The 24316-nt window shown below is 40.4% G+C and overlaps 1 protein-coding gene across 1 annotated transcript in view; it reads right to left on the bottom strand.

Annotated features, from left to right (window-relative positions):
- LOC123777260 (cytochrome P450 3A12-like) overlaps nt 1-24316 on the bottom strand; it is a 33356-nt gene that overhangs the window by 5738 nt on the left and 3302 nt on the right. Inside the window, exons 2-9 of the mRNA XM_045773797.2 lie at nt 19604-19697; nt 17286-17338; nt 14410-14509; nt 11405-11518; nt 10623-10711; nt 8913-9061; nt 4479-4606; nt 3165-3231 (exon numbers count right to left, since the gene is read on the bottom strand). Of these exons, the coding sequence (XP_045629753.2) occupies nt 3165-3231; nt 4479-4606; nt 8913-9061; nt 10623-10711; nt 11405-11518; nt 14410-14509; nt 17286-17338; nt 19604-19697 (794 nt within the window). The remainder of the gene's footprint in view (nt 1-3164; nt 3232-4478; nt 4607-8912; nt 9062-10622; nt 10712-11404; nt 11519-14409; nt 14510-17285; nt 17339-19603; nt 19698-24316) is intronic.

Raw genomic sequence — 24316 nt, 5'->3', positions numbered from 1 at the left:
AATTCAGAATCAAAGTGGGAGTGGTTTCACTCTAATGTCTATCTTGTAGAGCCAGAAAGAGGAAAAAAGTTGTCCTGATCTGGTTATTCTGAAGGTCCATACTCTTCTTGGACACCTGTTACTGATTATGCCACCCTCCCCACCAGCACAGGTGGGTAATTTCAGAAGATGGCATTTCTGTCTAACATACACAGAGTTATAAGTATCATCCTTTGGAGAACCGTAAAAGTACTTCTGCCCTAAGTTACATGGGCTAGCATCCTCCCTCAGGAAAAATATAATTTCTTCCATCTAAAATACAGCTTAAATTTTTTGAGAGAGTATGCAATGGTAAGGATTAATTATCAGGAAAATTGAATGATTTTTCATCTAAACATTATTTGCAGGAATTTAAGTAGATAATATTGAGCTATAGATAAACTCTTGCTACTCAAAGTGAGGCACATGGACCAGCAGCATCTGCAGCACCTGAGATCTTATTAGAAATGCAGACTCTCAAATCTTACCCTAGAACTATCGAATAAAAATCTGAGCTTCCTGAGATGTGGTGATTTGTGTGCACAACCTAGCTTGAGAAACATGGATTATACCCTTGAGAGGTTTCAGGTAAGAGAAGACCTGAGGCACATTCTTCACATGGATGATCTCAGATATGTATAGAAACTATGATACAGAAAAAATGTTAGAAGAGTGGTGAATGATGTTAGTCTAATCAACTGCATAAAACAGCAAAAGAAACAATGATAAATAAGAGGACATTGGCCAGCATGAATTATAGACAAACAGAATCCAGTAAGTGGAACTAGCAGTGCTTATTCAATCATGGCCTGAATGTCACCTTCCTTAGTAAATGGCCCCACTCTGAATATAAGTTGGCCTCCCTTTTGATTTTCTTGTAGTAGAAACTAAGCATGGTCATGCTCTAATCTATTTGATCATAACTGGATTAGATAATACTTAGAGCACTGAAATTAACATGGTACTTGCCACAGACATGAAATTCACAACTAAAAAAGACAAAGTGAGTGTAAGAAAGGTCTACAGAATTCTGATTTCCCAGTCATACTTTCTGTGATGCTGCTTGGATAAATTCAACTATCAAAGTCTTTCCCCCAATTGCCATGAACCCCATAATAATCAAATTTCATAGCTCTGCTGTCTGGTATGGTAGCCACTTACCAGATGTGCCTATATATATTTAAATGTTAATTAATTACATTTAAAACAATATAAGATTTAGTTCTTCAGTGACACTAGCCACATATCAAGTGTTCAACTAACCATGTGTGTGTAGTGGTTCTGTATTGAACTGGCCATATATAGAATATTTTCTTCATCACAGAATTAGTAGAACTAGATAGATAGACAGACAGATAGATAGATAGAAGTAGATGTATACATAGGTATACATATATTTTAGTGGTGTGATGGAGTAAACCCATCCTTATTCTCTAGAATCAATTGTTAAATATTCAAGAATTTTGGGAGATGGTTGTCAAACAATATTTAACCTGAAATTAACCATGATGGGAATATTTCTGTCATAGAAGCAAACTATAAATCAAGGCTCCTTTTTTTTTCAGACAAAGATACCATAATTACATCACTGGTGATGGATAGATATAGAAATGTTTATGTTTATCAGTCCTGTGTAAATATATTTGACATTCTTAACTTGGCCCACTGAGAGGAAATAGAAGCAAAGAAACTCTGTAGCAGCGAGCACTCCTACATCCCAGATTCTGGTTTCTAAATACCATTTCTTACTAAAAGGAAACAAAGCTTCTGGAGGAATGGCTGATTCTGAGGCTCATCAGGGGAAACAGAAGAGAAACCTGGAATGTCTCACACTAGAATGCAAGCAAATGCTCAGAAAATAATATGGGAAAAGATACAGAATACTCCGTTATGTAATGGTGGATAGATATCATTATACCTTTGTCAAAACCCATAGAATGTACAACACCAAGGGTGAACTGTAATGTAAACTATGGATTTTGGGTGGTAATAATGTGTCATTGGAGGGACATTGATTGTAATAAATGTACCACATTGTGAGGGATTTTGATAGTGGGGGATATTGTGTGTAGGTGAGGCAGGGGAGTATGGGAAATCTTTGTGTCTTTCACTAACTTTTGCAATGAACCTAAAACTTCTATAAAAAATAAAGTCTATTGAAAACATAAAAAAAGAGGAAGAAAGAAAAAAAATAATAACACAGGAGCCCACTTGAAAGGGCTGCCAGAAGACAAATCTGAGATAATTGAGGATCTAAATAAAGAATGATGGGGCGCTGGCTCAGCTGGTTAAGTGGCTGCCTTTGGCTCAGGTCCTGAGATCGAGCCCCGAGTTGGGCTCTTTGCTGAGCAGGGAGTTTGCTTCTCCCTCTGTCCTTCACCCCACTTGTGCTCTTTCTCTCTCTGTCTCTCAAATAAATAAATAAAATCTTTAATAAAATAAAGAATGATGTAAGAGACTAAATTAGTAATATATGAAATCATACTAACATAAATAAATAAATTGCAGAGAGAGAATGAAAAGCTCCCTAACAATGGATGATCACTCATCAACATGGAAGAATTAATGGGATTAGAAAGTCACCATTTTGGAGACGCCATACTAATAATGGTTCAGTCAAATACCATCCATGGACAATAAAAGTAGTAGGTAAAAGTTTGAAGAGAAACATAGTATTTCACAGTCAAAAAGTCATCTTGAGCCAGCTACTTCTTAATTACAAAATGCAAAGTAAAACTTTACAGTACATGAAACCAGCGAATACAGTCTTAACCAAGTGTCCAGGTCACCAGCACTAGGGCCATGTGCTTTCTGAGGTGATGAAGCCTTGGTGTGAATTTCCAGGTTCAAATTCACTGGGTCTGGATTAGGCCAGAGGATTGACATGGGAAACAAGCTCCCCAGAGGTTCTGATGTAGGTGATCCAGGAACCACTGATTGCCTTGTCTATGTTTGCCCTTCAGGCTTTGAACAAACTTATGGCTGGGTGCTTCTGGAAAGTGCTTCCACTATCATTTGTATCCGAACACATGTCTTTCTTCAATTTGCAGAAATTCCATCTGCTAAAAATCTTCCTCCACATCTCAGAACCACCCCCTTCATCAGAAACTCCCCTCCACTGGCTCTCTGAACCTCTCCTTACTTACCTTTGTGGGTATTCATTTCCTTGGAATTCTGGGAGTTAATCATCAGTTGGAGAAAATCCACTCGGTGCTGCAAGCAGAAAGAATAATTTCAACAATAAAACATCACTTGTGAAGTCAGAAATAAATTAGGAATGCAGGACTTAACTTTTTAAATGAGAATATGGTCCCTTTAAGTCCAGAAGTCTGACTTGTCAGTGACAAAAACATCCAGCTACAAATCTTGCAGCCGGATGTTTTCCTGACAGGAATCCAGTATTGTGTCCTACTGCTTTTTGGTTCTTGCTCCTTTGATCCTGAGTTTCTCTGGATTTTGAACACAGCTTTCTGACCAAAGTGTTGTATACTCCCTCTCCTATCATGCTTGCTAACTCAGGAGAAAGTTCCTGACTTCAGTCCTTTTTTTCTCCAGACTTATTATTTTTTTTTTAAGATTTTATTTATTTGACAGAGAGAGACACAGCGAGAGAGGGAACACAAGCAGGGGGAGTGGAAGAGGGAGAAGCAGGCTTCTTGCTGAGCAGGGAGCCTGATGTGGGGCTCGATCCCAGGACCCTGGGATCATGACCTGAGCTGAAGGCGGACGCTTAAAGACTGAGCCACCCAGGTGCCCCTCTAGACTTAATTCTTAATGAATGGCCATATAGACCAATCCCCTAACCACTGCAGAGTCCACAGGCAGCTTCTGTGTCAGCATCTTCCAATGCCCCACCCTCCCAGAACTCTGCACAGTTTTCAGTGACATTCTGGGGTACCCAGCTCTGTCTCCCTGTCCTACACACATCCTTGTGCTGGCTGCCAGCCCTCAGGAAGGTGAAGCTGGCTTAGCCAGCTTGCAGCCTCAGTGCCCAAGAGGACTCCTGCCCACTCCAGACTATGACAGGCCTCAAATTTAACACAGACTATACTCCCCCAGATGCCTCATAGAACCTTCCCCTGGAAAATGTGTAAAATAAGAGGCTTAGAACTGAAGGGATTCTTTGCCAATCTAACATCTGGGGAAATTATAATCAGAAAAATGATTCTTACACAGTAAGTTTTACCTTTGATAATTTATTGAAGAGAAATTTTATGCAGTGACATATTAGGTTCCATGCTTACTATTAAATTTTAAACATTGACTCTCTGACTCTTTTTCTTATCTCCTTTCCTGACCTCTACCTTCTTCATTCCCTCTAAAATGTTAGAAGTCTCCTGCTCTAAACCCTACAGTCCTCTACATACTGTAAAAACACACATAGAAGTGCACACATGAGACGAATACAACTCAATAAAAGATCAGAAGGGAACGTGCACATGTAACCACCACAGATTTACCTTTTGTTTATCTTTGAGGCGACTTTCCTTCATCCTTTTTACAGATTTTGTGAAAAAATCAGTAACTTTCTTGGGAAATAGCCAGATATTTAATCTTTCAAAAATTGGGGTAAGGAATGGAAAGAGTACTGTAAGGAAAAAGAACAATGGAAGACACAGTGAAAATGTAAAATTTACCCAGAGCAATTATAATCTGGTCTGCCAATTAGAAAAGTAAAAGACACCAGGAGTCATTGAAACTAGGAGTCACTACCTCTATCACCTTTTCTTGAAATTTCAAGCCAATGGCTGAGCCAGGGCAAGTCACAAGTACGGGCCACCGCTAGGGCAGTGAGATCAGTGTCCCCATCCACATCTTTAGGTAACTAAAGGAACAGGATTACATTCCTGGATCTCTTAGCCTTTTATTTTTGGACTAGAGACTCTGGATATACCAGACCATAATATGCTACTTTAATTATCATGCTGTTTGAGAAAGTGCTGTCAGGATGCACATAGTACATAGCATGCCCTTCAACGGCATAAAATTAGAAATTGGGAATACAAACAACATTGGATTCCACAAATATGTGGAAATTAAACCTTATAGTCCTATATAGACAGTGGTCAAAGAAGAAATCAAAAGGCACTTAGGAATTACTTGGAGATTACAAAAATGAAGAAACCATATACAAAGGCTCAGGGGATATAGCAAAAGCAGTGACTAGAAAGAAATTTATCATTATATATGTCTACATTTATTTTTATTTTTTATTTTTTATTTTTTTTTAAAGATTTTATTTATTTATTTAACAGAGATAGCCAGCGAGAGAGGGAACACAAGCAGGGGGAGTGGGAGAGGAAGAAGCAGGCTCCCAGCAGAGGAGCCTGATGTGGGGCTCGATCCCATAATGCCGGGATCACGCCCTGAGCCGAAGGCAGGCGCTTAACCGCTGTGCCACCCAGGCGCCCCTATATGTCTACATTTAAAAGAACCAAGATCCTGGGGCAACTATCTGGCTCAGGAATGTGCCACTCCTGATCTTGGGGTTGTGAGTTAAAGCCCCCTATTGGGTGTAGAGATAACTTAAAAAGTAAAATATTTAATAATAATAATAAGCCAAGATCTCAAATCAATGACCCAACTTTCTGTCATAAGCATGATGAAAAACAAGAGCAAACTAAATCCAAAGCAAGAAGAAGGAAACACATGATAGAGACAAGAGCAGAAATGTACGAAATAGAGAATAAAAACAATAGAAAAATCAATGAAAGCAAACCTGATTCTTTCAAAAGATCTTTAGATAGATTGACCAAACAAAAAGGAGAAATGATTCAAATTACTATCATCAGAAATGAAAGGTGAGGTTTCTACTGACATTACAAAAATAAAAAAGACTATAAAGGTATACCATGAACAACTGTATGTTAACAAATTAGATAACTTAGATGAAACGGAGAAATCCTAGAAAACACAAACTAGAAAGTGACATTAAAAAAAAAAAAAAAACAGGGGCGCCTGGGTGGCACAGCGATTGAGCGTCTGCCTTCGGCTCAGGGCGTGATTCTGGCGTTACAGGATCGAGCCCCACATCAGGCTCCTCTGCTAGGAGCCTGCTTCTTCCTCTCCCACTCCCCCTGCTTGTGTTCCCTCTCTCGCTGGCTGTCTCTCTCTCTGTCAAATAAATAAATAAAATCTTTAAAAAAAACAAAACAAAACAAACGGGGTGCCTGGATGGCTCAGTCAGTTGAATGGCTGCCTTTGGCTCGGGTCATGATCCTAGGGTTCTGGGATTGAGCCCTGTGTCGGGCTCCCTACTCAGCAGGAGCCTGCTTTCCTTCTCCCCTGCTTGTGTGCATGTGCTCTCTCTCTCAAAAAAGTAAGTAAAATCTTAACAAAAAAACCAAACCTAGGCAACCTGAAAGACAAGTAAAAAGATTGAGTTAGTAGTAAAAAGGACCCAAAAAAAAGCAGCTCAGCTCCGAATGGTTTCACAAGTAAGTTCCAGCAAATATTTAAAGTAGAATCAACACCAATTCTTCCAACAAATAGAAGAGGTATGAACACTTCCAAACTCATCCTATGAGGCCACTATTACCCTTGATACTAAAACCAGACAAAGATATCACAGAAAAAGAAAACTGCAGACCAATATACCTTATGACATATCATCTTATAAAGCAAAATAAACCTACCAACATATCAAAGAAGGATATACCATAACTAAGAGGAGTTTAACCCAGCGATGCAGGGTTATATAATATAGTATAGCAACAACAACAAAAACAACACGTGGTCATCTCAATACAGGCAGAGAAAGTATTTGACAAAAATCTAACACCATTTAGTAATAAAAACACTCAACAAACAAGAAACAGATAGGAATACCCTCAGCCTGATAAAGGCCATCTACAAAAAACTCATAGCTAATACCACACTTAACAGATGTAGACTGGACACTTCCCCCTAAGAAAAAACAAAACAAGGATGTCTCTATCGCTACTTCTATTCAACATTATACTAGAAGTTCTAGCCAGGAAAGGTAGGCAAAAGCAAACAAACAAACAAACAAAAACCCCAAAAGCTATTCATAGAGGAAATAAAGAAGCAAAAGCATCTTTACTATCAGATAACATGATGTTGTACCTAAAAAACCTGAAGGAATGCATTAAAAGTCTACTGGAACTAATAAATCAGTTTACCAGGGTTTCAGGATACGAAATCAACATACAAAATCAGTTATCTTCCTATACTCTGCAATAAGAAATCCAAAATCAAAATTAGGAGTATAATTCCATTTATAATAACACCAAGAAGAACAGAATACTTAAGAATAGCTTTAACAAAAGAAGTACAAAACTTATACTCTAAAACCCACAAATATTGTTGAAATAAAATAAGACAAAAACAGAGAGGAAGACAAACCATAAGAGACTTTTAACTATAGGAAACAAACTGAGGGTTGCTGGAGGGGAGGTGGGTATGGGGATGGGGTAACTGGGTGACAGGCATTAAGGAGGACACTTGATGTAGTGAGTACTGGGTGTTATATGCAATTGATGAATCACTAAATTCTATCTCTGAAATTAATAATACACTATGTGTTAATTGAATTGAAGTTAAAAAATTTTTTAAAACTTTTTAAAAAAGATTTTATTATTTATTTGACAGAGATGGGAGAGAGAGAGAGCAAGTGCACAAGCAGGAGGAGTGGGAGAGGAAGAAGCAGGCTCCCATGCTCAGCAGGGAGCCCGATGCAGGGCTCAATCCCAGGACCCGGGGATCATGACCCGAGCCGAAGGCAGGCACCTAACGGACTGATCCACCCAGGCATTCCTTTAAAAAACTTTTTAAATAAATAAATTAAAGAAGATCTATGTAAATGAAAACACATTCAATGATCATGGGTTACAACTTAACATTGTCAAGATGGCAGTATTCGTCAAACTGATCTACAAATTAATGCGTTTCTTAGAATCCTAGCTGGCTTCTTTGTAGAAATTGACATACTGAATTTAAAATCCATATGGACTTGTAAGGGACCCAGAATAGTCAAAACGATCTTGAAAAAAAAAAAAAAAGGATAAAGTTGTAGACTTCAGACTTCCAGTTTCAAATCTTAACATGAAGCTATAATAGTCAAGACAATGTGGTACAGGCATAAGGATAGACATATAGATCAATGGAATTGAATTTAGAGTCCAAAATGATACCCAGGTGTTCATGGTCAACTGCTTTTGATAAGGTTTTGAAAGCCATTCAATGAAGAAAAATTAGTCAATGGTACTGGGACAAGAGAACAGTACTATGCAAAAAAAAGTGAAGTTGGACTCTTACCTAATACAACATATAAAAATAAATTCAAAATAGAGCAAAGACCGAAATCTAAAAGTCAAACTTTATAACCCTTAGAGAAAACCAAGGGATAAATTTTCATGATCTCAGATTTCTCAGTGAATTCTAAGATCTGACACCGAAAGCACAGAAATAAAAGGAAAAATACATACATTGTACATCATCAACATTAAAATTTTTGTTGATGAACACTGAGGCCATACAAATTGAATACTACATTTTAAAGGGGGGACTTACATGTTATGTGAAAGTATATCTCAGTAAAATTGTTGCAGAAAAGTAGAAGGGTTGGGACACCTGGGTAGCTCAGTCTGGTTAAGCATCTGACTTTGGGTCAGGTCATGATCTGAGGGTCCTGGGATCGAGTCCTGTATTGGCTCCTTGTTCAGCGGGGATCCGGCTTCTCCCTCTGTCTGCTCTGCCTGCCACTCCCCCTGCTTGTGCTCTCTCTCTGACAAATAAATAAAATCTTTTAAAAAATAAAAATTATATAAATTTGACAAAGAAAGAAAAGTGGAAGGGGGGAGGTGAGGGGGAAAGGAAGGAAGGGAAGAAAAAAGGAAGGGAGGAGAAAAAGAAAAAAACACTAGTGTACATACTTAAAGAGAGTAAAAATGGATCAGGGAAATCAAATTTTAAGATCTTCTTGGCATTTTCCACAAAGGGATCTTGTGGGTTGTTGAGGGAATCAATGTTCACTCCAAATGATGTGCTGGTAATCACATCCATGCTGTAGGCCCCAAAAATGCTGTGAGAGAAACAAAGACATGGATAATTAAGATCAGCACCTCTTTATAATCCTTATCCAACACCTGCAGCAAGAAGTGCATGTAGATGCCCATGCTCGGGCAAGACAAGAGCCACGCTTTCAGAACCGCCTGCTGGATCATCTGAAGAGTCTATATGCCATCACACTCACTGATGAGGTGCTCATGAGGTGCCACTGATGCACCTGGCTGCGTGCTGGGGTGATGGGGACACTAGGGCAAGTTAGACACACTTCTGAGTTCAAGGAGCTCAGTCATGGAGGAATAGAGACCCAAAGTCTGACAAATTACAGTAGTGTGTTTTGAGTATGGGCAGTAGAAGGTGGATAAGCACTGTGTCTGAGCAGGACAGATGCTGGACTAATTAACCCTTCCTCAGGGAGTCAAGAAAGGTGAAATTGATCTGGATCTTCTCTCACCACAGTATCTACACTCAGAGCTGATTCCTCAACAGTACATTACAGAACACCAACACCATATTCTGTGTTGCCAGAAACATCATTCCTTCTTCTCTACACCCCTGCTAAGTCTCCTTCATGAAAGACCCACTCTTTCTTACCCTGAGGGCATACTCATTTTTGGAAAATGTAAGAACAAAGAATGTTCCTAGTTAAAACATATATATTAAATCAATCCAAAATTGAAATAGGGGATGACATAGCTACCACATACCACTAGTTTTCCCAGGACAGTCCCAATGTACCTCTGTTCATCCTGCATAGTTAAAATATATCCCAATTTAGGCCAAAAAAAATCTATCATCTATCTATCTATCTATCTATCTATCTATCTATCTATCTATCTATCTATCTATCACCCTACCCATTCCCTGTGTAGGGCCTTCTCCCTTTTGAGTTTGAAAGATGGACAAATGGTTATAAAAGTTAATATTTATTATTTTGCTAATATCCTCAACAAAATCAGGAAGGGGTTTAAGTTGTTCCAAGTTCCATGTGGTAACTTTTGTGCCGCACCCAGTGCCCAGGAAGATGTACCAAGTACTTTCCCCTCCCACTATTCCATATTCTCTACGCTCTTGTTTTTTCTTTTCTTTTTTTTTTTTTTTTTTAAAGATTTTATTTATTTATTCGACAGAGATAGAGACAGCCAGCGAGAGAGGGAACACAAGCAGGGGGAGTGGGAGAGGAAGAAGCAGGCTTATAGCAGAGGAGCCTGATGTGGGGCTCGATCCCATAACGCCGGGATCACGCCCTGAGCCGACGGCAGACGCTCAACCGCTGTGCCACCCAGGCGCCCCTACTTTTCAAACAATGTATTTTTGTCTTCTAGAATGTCCAAGGCAATGATTAAGCAAATAAATAAATCCCAACTCATGCACACAAAAGAAGACCCTTTCTCTCCTGGCTGCCCTGCCTTTTTAGGCGAGCTACGTCTTCTTGGCTGGCCCACTGGAGTTGTAACACCATAGACCTACCTCAACTTGTTCACTGGAGTAACTCAACAGTGGGAATTTGGCTCTGTGGCAGCAGCTGCAAAGTGTCGTGACAGAATTAGAATCCCAGCAGCTGCACTACTACTTACTCTTTCAAGTTGATAGGTTTGCCTTTCTCTGCCTCCTTCCTCAGGTTCCTCACCAACACATCTCCATACTGGCCAATGATGGGGAACATCTACACACAAAATACAACACCACCTGAAGTTAAATCTGAGAATCAAGTCCTAGGATGACATAACTTTCACAAGCATGGAGCAGTAAGGGACATTTAATAACAAATTTTATCATGTCCCTTCCAGAACATGAAAATAAAAGACCATTTTTAGGAAGCCCAAATACATTAGAGTACCACTTAGCCATGGACTATGATCTTATTTTCTATTTGTCCCCAGGAATATGACTTAACTTCTTTTTTTTTTTTTTAAAGATTTTTTATTTATTTATTCGACAGAGATAGAGACAGCCAGCGAGAGAGGGAACACAAGCAGGGGGAGTGGGAGAGGAAGAAGCAGGCTCCTAGCGAAGGAGCCTGATGTGGGGCTCGATCCCATAACGCCGGGATCACGCCCTGAGCCGAAGGCAGACGCTTAACCGCTGTGCCACCCAGGCGCCCCTGACTTAACTTCTTAATTAAAAGTCCTGTTCTTAGGGCACCTGGGTGGCACAGCGGTTAAGCGTCTGCCTTCGGCTCAGGGCGTGATCCCGGCGTTATGGGATCGAGCCCCACATCAGGCTCCTTCGCTAGGAGCCTGCTTCTTCCTCTCCCACTCCCCCTGCTTGTGTTCCCTCTCTCGCTGGCTGTCTCTATCCTGTCAAATAAATAAATAAATAAATCTTAAAAAAAAAAAAAGTCCTGTTCTTTTCTTACCTCCTTGAGCTTTCCGCTGGTGAAAGTTGGAGACAGCAATGTTCGTATTCTCTTCCATTGTTCATCTTCAGACATAGTGATGGCATTTTTCATAAATCCCACAGGACCAAAAGACTAGAGTCAAAGCAAAACATATTTTGCCCTACATAAGTTTTGTAGGTCTCCACAGTTTGGAAAACTTGTTAAATGGGCATAAATTACTCACCAAATTTTTTAAAGATTATTTATTTATTTATGTATTTATTTACTTGTTTATTTATTTGAGAGAGAGAGCAAGAGAGAGCATGACCTGGGGGAGAAGCAGAGGCAGACTCCCTGCTGAGCAGAGAGCCAGATGCAGGGCTCCATCCAGGAACTCTGGGATCATGACCTGAGCTAAAGGCAGACACAACCGACCAAACCACTCTTAAGTATAAAACTATATACTTAAATGTAAAACATAAAATGAACTACTTTGAGAAAATCCTTGGGACTTAGGACTAGGTAAAGATTTTTCAAACTTGATGCCAAACTCACAACCCGTAAAAGGAAAAAAATGTTAAAGTGGCCTTATCAAAATTAAAATGTTTGCTCTGCTGAAGACCCTGCTACAACAAAAAGACAAGTCATACAACGTGCCTACAAAAGAATAGTAAGCCAGAAACTTTTGGTGATGGAACAGCTCTGTAATATGATTGGGGTGATGGATACACAAATCTACATGTAAGATAAATGTTCAGAAAGCAATCCATGTGAGACAGGAATTCATCAAAATCAGAGAGGAGAACATAGGCTGTAACCTCTTTGACATCGGCCACAGCAAGTACTTTCATGACACGTCTCCAAAGGCAAGGGAAACAAAAGAAAAAAATGAACTATTGGGACATCATCAAGATAAAAAGTTTCTGCACAGCAAAGGAAGCAGTCATCAAAACAAAGAGGCAACCCACAGAATGGGAGAAGGTATTTGCAAATGAAACTACAGATCAAAGGCTGGTATCCAAGATCTATAAAGAACTTCTCAAACTCAATACATGAGAAACAAATAATCAAATCAAAAAATGGGCAGAAGATATGAACAGACACTTTTCTAATGAAGACATACAAATGGCTAACAGACACATGAAAAAAATGTTCAAAATCATTAGCCATCAGGGAAATTCAAATCAAAACCACATTGAGATACCACCTTACACCAGTTAGAATGGCAAAAATGGACAAGGCAGGAAACAACAAATGTTGGAGAGGATGTGGAGAAAGGGGAACCCTCTTACACTGTTGGTGGGAATGCAAGTTGGTACAGCCACTGTGGAAAACAGAGTGGAGATCTCTTAAAAAGTTAAAAATTGAGCTACTCTATGATCCAGGAATTGAACTACTGGGTATTTACCCCAAAGATACAGCCGTAGTGAAGAGAAGGGCCATATGCACCCCAATGTTCATAGCAGCATTGTCCACAATAGCTAAATTGTGGAAAGAGCTGGGATACCCTTCAACAGATGACTGAATTAAGAAGATGTGGTCCATATATACAATGGAATATTACTCAGCCATCAAAAAGAACAATTTCACAACATTTGCAGCAACATGGACGGGACTGGAGGAGATAATGCTAAGTGAAATAAGTCAAGCAGAGAAAGACAATTATCATATGGTTTCACTCATTTGTGGAACATAAGGAATAGCAGGGAGATCAGTAGGAGAAGGAAGGGAAGAATGAATGGGGGGTAAACAGAAGGGGGAATGAACCACGAGAGTCTATGGACTCTGGGAAACAAACTGAGAGCTTCAGAGGGGAGGTGGGGGATTGGGATAGGCCTGTGATGGGTATTAAGGAGGGCACGTATTGCATGGTGCACTGGGTGTCATATGCAAACAATGAATCATGGAACACTGCATCAAAAACTAATGATGTACTGTATGGTGACTAACATAACATAGTAAAAAATTTTTAAAAAAGGAAGAAAGCAACACACACATGCACACATACACACACAAACGAGTGCACATAAAACTGTTGAAATCTGAATAAGTTCTGTGGCTAGAACCAACATCAATTTCTTTTTTTTTTTTCTTAAAGACATTGATGACTTTTTTTTTTTTTAAGATTTTTTATTTATTTGACAGAGACAGCCAGCGAGAGAGAGGGAACACAAGCAGGGGAGTGGGAGAGCAAGAAGCAGGCTCCTAGCGGAGGAGCCTGACGTGGGGCTCGATCCCAGAACGCTGGGATCGCGCCCCGAGCCGAAGGCAGACGCTCAACGACTGCGCTACCCAGGCGCCCCCCAACATCAATTTCTGATTCCATACTATACTATAGTTATGCAGGATATTACCTTAGGGGAAAGAGCTTGAGGACCATATGACATGGGACCTCCTGTGACAACTTCCTGTGAAACTCTAATTGTGTCAAAATGAAAGTTTTATAAATAAATAAATAAATAAATAAATAAATAAATAAATAGCTAAATAGCTAAATAGTGGAAGGAGCTGAGATGCCCTTCAACAGATGACTGGATTAGAAGTTGTGGTCCATATATACAACAGAATATTACTCAGCTATCAAAAAGAACGATTTCTCAACATTTGCTGCAGTACGGCACTGGAGGAGATAATGCTAAGTGAAATAAGTCAAGCAGAGAAAGACATTTATCATATGGTTTCTCTCATCTATGGAACATAAGAACTAGGAAGATTGGTAGGAGAAGAAAGGGATAAAGAAAGGGGGGTAATCAGAAGGGGGAATGAAGCATGAGAGACTATGGACTCTGAAAAACAAACTGAGGGCTTCAGAGGGGAGGGGGGTGGGGGAATGGGATAGGCTGGTGATGGGTAGTAAGGAGGGCACGTATTGCATGGTGCACTGGGTGTTATATGCAACTAATAAATCATCGAACTTTACATAAAAAACCAGGGATATACTGTATGGTGACTAGCATAATATAATAAAAATATTATTATAAATAAATAAATAAATAAATAAATAAATAAATAAATAAATAAATTTAAAATAACTCCATGCCTACCCGCCGGTTTGTGAAGACAGAATAACATTCTTTCACTAGTACTGTTTTGATCATGTCTGGATCCGTAATAGCCAACACGGGTTGTCGCCCATCATAAAACCTGTGTTGGGAAAACAGAGCTGATTACATTTAACACGACAGTTTGTGTAGCTGCAGCCACACCTGGAAGTCCAGACTTCTATCCTGATGTTCTATAATCTAAAATCCGACATCATGATTAGAAATAACATTAGGAAAAAAAAAAGAAATAACATTAGAACATTTGTTAACTCTAGGTGATGTGTACGTGGCTATTTCCTGGACCATTTTCCATAATTTTTGTGCAGGTTTAGAATATTTCAAGTATTTTTGTTGTATTTTAGACATTTCAAATAATTTTTATATATTTTCAAGAAGAAACTTAGGTTAGTGAGTACCTGAAGGCAAGCAAGTTATCTAGGAGCAAAAAAATGAGGAAGAGTCCACCCACTAAGATATGAAAAATTACAATTTTAAAGAAATACAAAACACATGAATGCATAGGAGAGAATATTAGATGACAATTGTAGACACACTGATCACACATATGTAAGATGTCTGCAAATGAAAAACCTTGGAATGCTCAAAAAGTGATGGTAGGATTATGAATGATTCCTTTGTCCTATTTTCTAAAATTTCTTCCTAGTTACATTTTTTTAAAGATTTTATTTATTTATATGACAGTGAGAGAGAGAAAGCACACAAGCAGGGGGAAAGACAGAGGGAGAAGGAGAAGCAGGCTCCCTGCAGGACCCCGAGATTGTGACCTAAGCCGAAGGCAGACGTCTAACCAACTGAGCCACCCAGGCACTCCTCTTTCCTAGTTACATTTTAAAGGAAATATTACTTTAACTATTAAAGAGAGGTCCTTGGTAACATCAAGGTCAGAAAAATTTGAAACAAAAGGATAAAGAGAATAAAGAAATACAGAGGAACATGTATAATTCATTTTAGACATATTTTCTTTTCATTACTTGTATTTATTCTTATATGTGGGTCCCAAGTGTAAGTCCCTTGGGCTTCATGTAGGTGACATCCCGGAGCACAAGGGCACGCCCACTTTTACACATGTCTCACACAAAGCTGACTCTTTATATGTGATCCATCCCTATCGGGCCTCACCTCCTGACTGTCAATATGGCACATTAATGGGAATTGGCCACCAGCATGAGGGTTACTTTAAGTTTAATTACATTGTCCTCTAACATTGTATTTTCCTCTATAAATCATCTGCATATACTAGAACAAAATGGAAATTTTCCACAAGTCCCCTATTCTTTCTTTGACATCACAGAGGAATTTCAAATAGTTTTGTGATTACATCTAAAAATGAATCGTTGAACACTACACCAAAAACTAATGATGTACTATATGTTGGCTAATTGAACATAATATAATGAATGAATGAATGAATGAATGAATGAATGAATGAATAAATAAATAAAAATGAATAAGAATCACTGAACTAAATGCTATGCATCTCTAAACGGCATTCTAAAACACAGAAGGTTTCAGTGGGAGTCATGTACATTTAGTGTTGTAGCAGTGATAGAAATTAGTGAGGTGGCATGTAGGCAAGCTCTCCCATCAGTCTGATCATATTTCCCCTCGTCTCATCATATTTGTTCAAAAACACCTGGATGGACAAGGGACAGTGGTTCATGAGATCATTCATGATCTCACAAGACCCTAATTATAGCTTCCACTACAAGTTAATTTCAGATTCTTGGGACCCACCCTATATCCTCCAGATTCGGTGTTTCTGGGGCATGGAGCCCAAGAAGCTGCACTTTTAACAAGCTCTCCCATGTGGTTCTTATCCACAGCCAAGCATGAGAACCATATACTAAGGACAGAACTGGGGACCACAAGGTAACACTGGCTCCATCCAGAGCTGACCGATACTGAATGTGGGAAGGGTCAGTGGAGCTGAACCAGTGGTGATCCAGAGATCTGGGTTCCTTCTGTGCCATCATGTTGCATATGGCCCATGCCACTCAGAGCCCGACGGTTTCTGAGGACGTGACCAGAGAAGATAAAGAGGTGTGGGGAGAGATAATACTGGCTGTGAGCACCCCAGCACCACACTGTACCTCTTCCTCTGCTTCACCAAACCTCTGGCCTCACTGAACAGGAGCATCCACTGAAAGCAGCCAAGGCCATACTACAAAATCACCAAGTCCATCAGCCCACCAGGAAACACTGTGGTTTAAAATTTTCCTACATGTCCTCAAGTCCATAGAATAAAGAAACATTTGTATATTGAATACTTCTATTGAAAGAAAAATCTCGGCCTGATATTTTTTTTCCACCATGATCAAGTGGGATTTATTCCTAGGTTGCAATTGTGGTTTAATACCCATCACCCGGTTACCTCATCCCCCCACCCCCTCCCTTCTGTAACCCTCAGTTTGGTTCCCAGAGTCCAGAGTCTCTCACGGTTTGTCTCCCTCTCTGATTTCTTCCCATTGTTTTCCCTCCCTTCCCCTATGGTCCTCCACGCTATTCCTTATGTTCCACATGAGTGAAACCATGTGATAACTGTCTTTCTCACAAAACAAACTCCACACTTACAGTGAAAGTAAGAAAAGGTGAGCAGAAATGGTTTTCCATTGTGTTTACCCCAACCCTTCTTTCAAAAGGACATATTTAATCCAGAGTATAAATAAAGGATACCCTCCAGGCCCAATTTGCATTTGGACCTGTACACCTGGTGACACAGGTGATCCCACGAAGCAGAGGCTCCAGAAGCTTTACTATAGCAGGCTTCATCCCAAGGGGTTATTGACCGAGATTGTCCATACCATAGGGGCCTCATCATAACAAGGCTATCCATTGGAAATGTCCAGAATACTCACCCCCACATTCTTCCATACTTTCTAAAACATTTCTCATCAAAATCACAAAAACCCTGCAAGAAGAAACAAAATATATTACTAATCTAAATGTACTGAGCCCTACATTTAGCAAGGACCAGAATGACTTAGATCACAAGAAATGTGGCTTACTATCTCTAACTGGCAGTTAGAGGGAAGCTCTTATTCACAGGTGACTTATCGGAAATAAGAGAAAACAGAGGAGCTACTGAAATAGAATTTCAAGTCCCTCTTGAATTATGTCCAAGTATTGCAGATACTGAACAACTTACCCCATCTGTGAAGACTACGTAATCTCTGTCTGTCTGATGTGTTTTTCTTATGCGTGTGTTGTCTCTAAATCTCAGAACCTTCTGAATTATTACCTCCAGGGCCACGTGGGAAAACTGAAGCTGAGGGAAAGTCAGCATGGCCTGCACATTCTGAACGCCCAGTCAGCATGCTGTTCATTGATCTCATGAGCTCTACTGAAATTCCAGTGGATTTAGGATATTAAGACACCAGTGGCCTCTTCTAGTCTAGCAGTTTTAGTCTAAGATATGTTTGTTGAGTGAGAAAGTGAGAGATGAATGAATGAATGACAAAAGGTGGACTCGCCTTCCAGTCCTCCACCTCAACACAGAAAGAGGGGATGGTGCCACGACTCCACAAAGGACAGAGTCAACTAAAACACTTGATATGAGTTTTCACTTCTGTCACTTAAAAAAAAAAAAAAAACAACCTTCCTGTCCTTACATTTCAACTGTGATTTTGATGATTTAACTATGCAAAACAGGGTCCCAGAAATATGGGTTTTGGGTACATGTACTAAGGAGTTGATTTGGGAACTGTGGAAAGGAAATTATTGCTTTTTCAGAGGGAAAAGTCCAAGTAGTTCTTAGATGATAATTGGACACCAAGGGTCTCAGTGGAGGAAAGTGGGATCTGAGAAACAAGCCTCAGGTCTGGGGGAAAGGAACTCCACAGGAGAGAGCAGCCTGCATGTGAGACTGCCCACTGGCCTTCTCGATGTGAGTTTCTAACCGTCTGTCCAGAAGCTGGGCCTAGGACAAGGTATCAGAGCTGGAAGAGCCACAGTGGCTCCACCAGCATCAGTCTACGTGTCTGCTCGTACATTCCATTCAGTTACATTAATTTCTTTTTTTCTTAAAGATTTTATTTTTTGTTTGTTTGTTTGTTTGTTTGTTTGTTTATTTATTTATTTATTTATTTATTTATTTATTTATTTAAAGAGAGAACACAAGCAGTAGGGGAGGATCCCAGGGATCCTCTGCTGAGTGCAGAACAGATGCGGGAGCTCCATCCCATGACCCTGAGATCAGGACCCGAGCTAAAATCAAAGGTCCAATGCTTAACCAACTAAGCCACTCATGTACCTCCAGTTATATTAATTTCTTAATAATTTCGTCAAAGTACCTCTTTTCTAGTGATATTATAAGGGCGGTTCTTCCTTCGTATGAAAAACAAAACACACAAACAACTCATTTAAAGGTTAAAATAATAAGTTTGCACAAATAATAAAGTGATTTTTCCATTGAAATTGCACAGGTTCTATAGAAAAATAAAATTTATTCAAACCAAAAAAAAAAATCTGAAGTCAATAGACAAACACCATCTCACCTCAGTTATACCCCCTCCCTGCTCAACTCTCCCATAGGCTGCCTCCTCTGAAGGTTAAGAAGTAAAGCCGAGAGCTCCCCTTCGACCTCTCAAATCCCAAGAGATTTTGCCATTAGCAAAGGGAGAATTAAGCCATGGAAATAACTGCAGGGGGTTGGCCAGTTCTTGAGGGAATTCAAGTATGTACAAATTCCCCAAAGGTGAATCTTGGGCTGCCCAATAAACTGAAGTTCCAGAGCTATCCTGGAAAAAGAAAACGCTATCCAGAGCTTGGGCTATGAGCAAAAAAAGTCTGACTCTAGGGTACACAGCTTAATGGACCACTACCATGGACATCCTTGATGCTCTTCTCCTAATGCCAAGTACGATGATGCCTTCCTGGGAATCTGCACGTGCCAGAGACAGAAGCCTCTTCACAGTGCTCACAAGCTAAAACATCAAGTTCTTTGCTGAATTAGCCGGAGAACTGGGCTGCCACTGAGGCAAACCCTGAGGCTCCTAACAGCTGACAATAGAGGCCTGCAGTAGATCTCACCATGTGCTGGGTGGGACCTATGACACCATTTCTGGAAAGTCAGGAAACCTGAGAACTACCTCCTGAGGAGGAATATTTTTACTATGTAACTAAAGTGGGATTTGTAACCTTAAGAAGCAAAAGAGGGAGCTCAAACAATACTCACGTTTCGGTAGGCCAGAACAGTTCCCACAAAAGGCAGAGGTGTTGGCCCAGGAATTCCCAGCTTCTTAAAAAGTCCATGTGTGTAGGTCCCATATCTATAAAGTGAAAGAGAAAACCAGGTCACAGGGATGATGGAATAAGTGCTGGGGCTGGCCCGTCATGGACGCAGAACTGGGACAGGCAAGGGAGGGAGGTAACATGTGGGCCAGAAATAATTACAGCAATTTCAACGGCAATAATTACATTCACTCATCATCTGCTTTACCACCTCCACTGTGAGACCCACAAAATGTAATGATGTTTAGCTAAGAGCAGCTGAAAGTGTCATGGTCTCAATCCTAGAATGAATACTTGAGAATGAAATACTTGAGAAATATTTGAGAACTCCTGAGAGGTTCGTGCTGACTTCCTCCAGGAAATTCACTCATGCCTATTTAGTAAATGACTCTTCCATGATTCTGGAGATTCTCATTCTTGGTGGAAAGAGGAAAAATTGTTTCTCTCCTCCAATGATGAGATTTTGCTTAACTGCATCCACTCAAGTAGGCTGGAGCCTCCCAGCCTACTCAAGAGCCAAGGGTTACCGAGAGCCTACCAGCAAAATGCTCATACAGTTGCTCAGAGACCTCTGTGCTCTTCCTTCCTTGTTGGCTCTGTCATTGTTCTGGATCTGGACCTTCTTAAGTCTACCTTTATAGAGAGGCCTTGAACAACAACAGGATTCTTATTTCTGTACACTGAAAACTGTGTCCAAGGCTCCACTGGCCTCACTGAAAAGTGAGATGCTTTCAGCTCCACCCAAGTCTCTGTTGTCAGGCACTCTGGTTCTCTTGAGCTGCAGAGAAGGGGGACTGACCCATATGTGCCCTAAGTGATACCATATAAAAGAATCAGTAAGGAAACAATCCATTTCCAGACCATTCTTCCCCTCATAGCATCTGGTCCTTCAACATGTGACACTCATCTGCTCAACACAGCGTCAGGTACACTCATTTTGTTCAAGATGGTCACTCACAAAGTTAGTTTACCAACTCTGTGCATCAACTATCTCAAGAACCCATTACAGATGGTGCTTCCAATGGCAGGCCTACCTGCCACCATCTTTCATGTGTCATGTGTGGATCCTACAACTGAGGGTTCTAGATCCTTGCAATCCTTCCTCTTAGGTGTTGCTAAGAGATGGCAGAGTGGTGGAAGAAGAGAGGATGGGAAGAGGCTGACATAAACCATTTTAACCATGAACCTGCTAAGCCTATAAGGCTAACCCCATAGGGGCAAATAAGGAAAGGAGGCTAGGTAGAAATGGCTCAACAAGCCCTGTAGGTGCTTCAGCTAACTGATAGGGGGCCTTCCAAAGTCCAGATACCTCCAGTTGACAGCAGAATATGTGTTCTGGAACATAAAATGAGTAATGATAAAATGTTCCAGAGATTGGGATTAAGCATCTCATCTTCTCTGGAGGCTAGCCTTTAAGGCAGTACAGGTCCTGAATGTTCTGTACAAATCCAGCAAATCTTATGTTATATAGTCAAATAAACCTACAAAATTGCACGAAAGGACATGTGCTTTAGCGACCCAGCAGAGGCATCTCAGCCAGGCCCAGCTGGGTGTTTGGATCCTTCCTCTACTGCAGCTGGATGCATCAGCACCAATTGCAGAAGGCAGGGTGACCTCGGTTAGTCCCACCTCCATTCCTTCTTTGCCACCACCACCGCAACAAATCAATTCCTGTTTCTAAACATTTGACATGCTCCATGAACTCCCAAGTGAAGCCAAGCAAGTGAGTGAATGTGTCAGCAACACTGGTCCCAAGGAATGATATGGCCTAGTGTCTAAACTCACATGACTCCATAAGAAGGCAGAGGGTGGGCTGGGTGAATTTTTCTGATTCTTTCCAACTTCCCTCTTCTTGGTAGAGTCATGCAGCTGTTGGCACAAATGAAGGAGCTAACAATAAAGCCACTCATGTTTACTGCCATTACATTGCATTGCATGCAGAGGGCACTGTCCACAGCTACTGACTCTCGGCTACACCAGTGTCTTCTCAGTCTACACGGTTGTCTGCCTGGTGGTGACAATATCCAGTGACAGCCCCACTACCAGACAGACTACACAGTGTGGCTTACATGGTGGTCCTGTCCCTGGGCTTCTAGCAGATGAGATGCTAACCCTGCAGTCCCGTGACGACCTCCTGTAGGACCAGGATCAAGGAGTGTCCCTGGAGATCTTCTCTGAGGGAGGAATATTCTCTCACTCCAACCCCAGTCCTATCTGAATGCTTCTCATATCAGTACTGGCTCACAGTCTCACTACTCACCTATGCTGAGAGATTAAAATAGTTGCTGGGCACATGTATTTAAATATATATACAACCTATACCATAGAAGTATGCATGTGTACACTAAATTCATATTGCCAACATTATTCTAGAAGGCTGAGGTTATTTATGCATCTTCGTAGTCACAAAGCTGAACCAACAGCCCTCTTTTATCCTTAGGAAAGAACATACTGGAAATAGTCTTATCTCAGCAGACAACCTATTATTAAATAGAATGAAATTAAACTGTATCAATTAATTTTAAATGTCATCACACAGAAAATATGTTGCCACAATACCTGGCATTCCTAAACTTTCTCTCGGAAAATGAAAATGAGGTCTCCACGTTCCATGTTCACGTCCTCGTGATTTCTTACTCTTAAAGGAGGGGCCATCCCTACCCATGTTATGAAACTCAGTCTTTTCCCAACCTCCACTATGATTCCGGGAATCCCACCACTAAAAGAATTTCCTCTGCTAGATGGTTTGATTCTTCCTATTGTACTGTAACATAAAGTAAAAAACATATTTAAAATCCAAACTGGTAAGTATTCATCCTTTCTGATGGCTGAATAATATTCCATTGTATGTATGTACCACATCTTCTTTATCCATTTGTCTGTTGATGGGCATCTCAGCTCTTTCTACAGTTTGGCTATTGCGGACATTGCTGTTATAAATATCGGGATGCAGGTACCCCGTCGGATCAACACATTTGTATCTTTGGGGTAAATACCTAGTAGTGCAATTGCTGGGTTTCAGGGTAACTCTATTTTTTAAAAAAATATTTTATTTATTTATTTGACAGAGAGACAGCCAGTGAGAGAGGGAACACAGCAGGGGAGTGGGAGAGGAAGAAGCAGGCTCTCAGCGGAGTAGCCCGATGTGGGACTCGATTCCTGAATGCTGCAATCACGCCCTGAGCGGAAGGCAGACGCTTAAAGACTGCGCCACCCAGGCGCCCCAGGGTAACTCTATTTTTAACTTCTTGAGTAATCTCCATACTGTTTTCCGGAGTGGCTGTACCAGCTTGCATTCCCACCAACAGTGCAAAGAGGGTTCCCCTTTCTCCACATCCTTGGCAGCATTTGTTTTCTCCTGTCTTGTTAATTTTAGCCATTCTGACTGGTGTGAGGTGGTATCTCATTGTGGTTTTGATTTGTATTTCCAGGATGGCTAATGATGTTGAGGATTTTTTCATGTGTCTGTTGGCCATTTGGATGTCTTCTTTGGAGAAATGTCTGCTTGTGTCTTCTGCCTATTTCTGGATTATTTGTTCCTTGAGGGTTGAGTTTGATATGTTCTTTATAGATCTTGGACACTAGCCCTTTATCTCATATGTCATTTGCAAATATCTTCTCCTATTCTGTCAGTTGTCTTTTGGTCTTGTCGACTGTTTCCTTTGCTGTGCAAAAGCTTTTACTCTTTTTTTTTTTTAAGATTTTATTTATTTATTTGACACAGAGAGAGTACAAGTAGGCAGAGAGGCAGACAGAGGGAGAGGGAGAAGCAGGCTCCCCACTAAGCAGGGAGCCTGTTGCGGGACTTGATCCCAGAACCCTGGGACCTGAGCAGAAGGCAGCCACTTCACTGACTGAGCCGCCCAGGCACCCCAAAAGGTTTTTATCTTGATGAAGTCCCAATTGTTCATTTGTGCTTTTGTTTCCCTTGCCTTTGGAGACATGTCTAGCAAGAAGGTGCTGCAACCGAGATCACAGAGGTTGCTGCCTGTGTTCTCCTCTAGGATTTTGATGGATTCCTGTCTCACATTGAGGTCTTTCATCCACTTTGAGTTTATCTTTGTACATGGTGTAAGAAAACGGTCCAGTTTTATTCTTCCACTTGTGGCTGTCCAATTTTCCCAGCACCATTTATTAGAGACTCTCCCTTTTCCATTGGATATTCTTTCCTGCTTTGTCATAGATTCATTGACCATAGAGTTGAGAGTCAATTTCTGGGTTCTCTATTCTGTTCCACTGATCTATGTGTTTGTTTTTGTGCCAGTACCATACTGTCTTGATGATTACAGCTTTGTAATAGAGCTTGAAGTCCAGCATTGTGATGGCACCAGCTTTGGTTTTCTTTTTCAACATTCCTCTGGCTATTCGGGATCTTTTCTGATTCCATACAATTTTAGGATTGTTTGTTCCAGCTCTTTGAAAAATGTCAATGGTATTTTGAAAGGGGTGGCACTGAATGTGTAGATTGCTCTGGGTAGTATAGATATTTTAACAATATTTATTCTTTCAATCCATGAGCATGGACTGCTTTTCCATTTCTTTGTGTCTTCCTCAATTTCTTTCATAAGTTTTCTATAGTTTTTAGAGTACAGATCCTTTACCACTTTGGTTAGGTTTATTCCTAGATATTTTGTGTTTTTTTGTGCAATTATAAATG

The sequence above is a fragment of the Ursus americanus genome, chromosome 2 (assembly GCF_024610735.1).
Source record: "Ursus americanus isolate L20-20 chromosome 2, mUrsAme1.1.p, whole genome shotgun sequence".
NCBI lineage: Eukaryota > Metazoa > Chordata > Mammalia > Carnivora > Ursidae > Ursus > Ursus americanus.
This window is presented reverse-complemented; position numbering and strand designations above follow the sequence as displayed.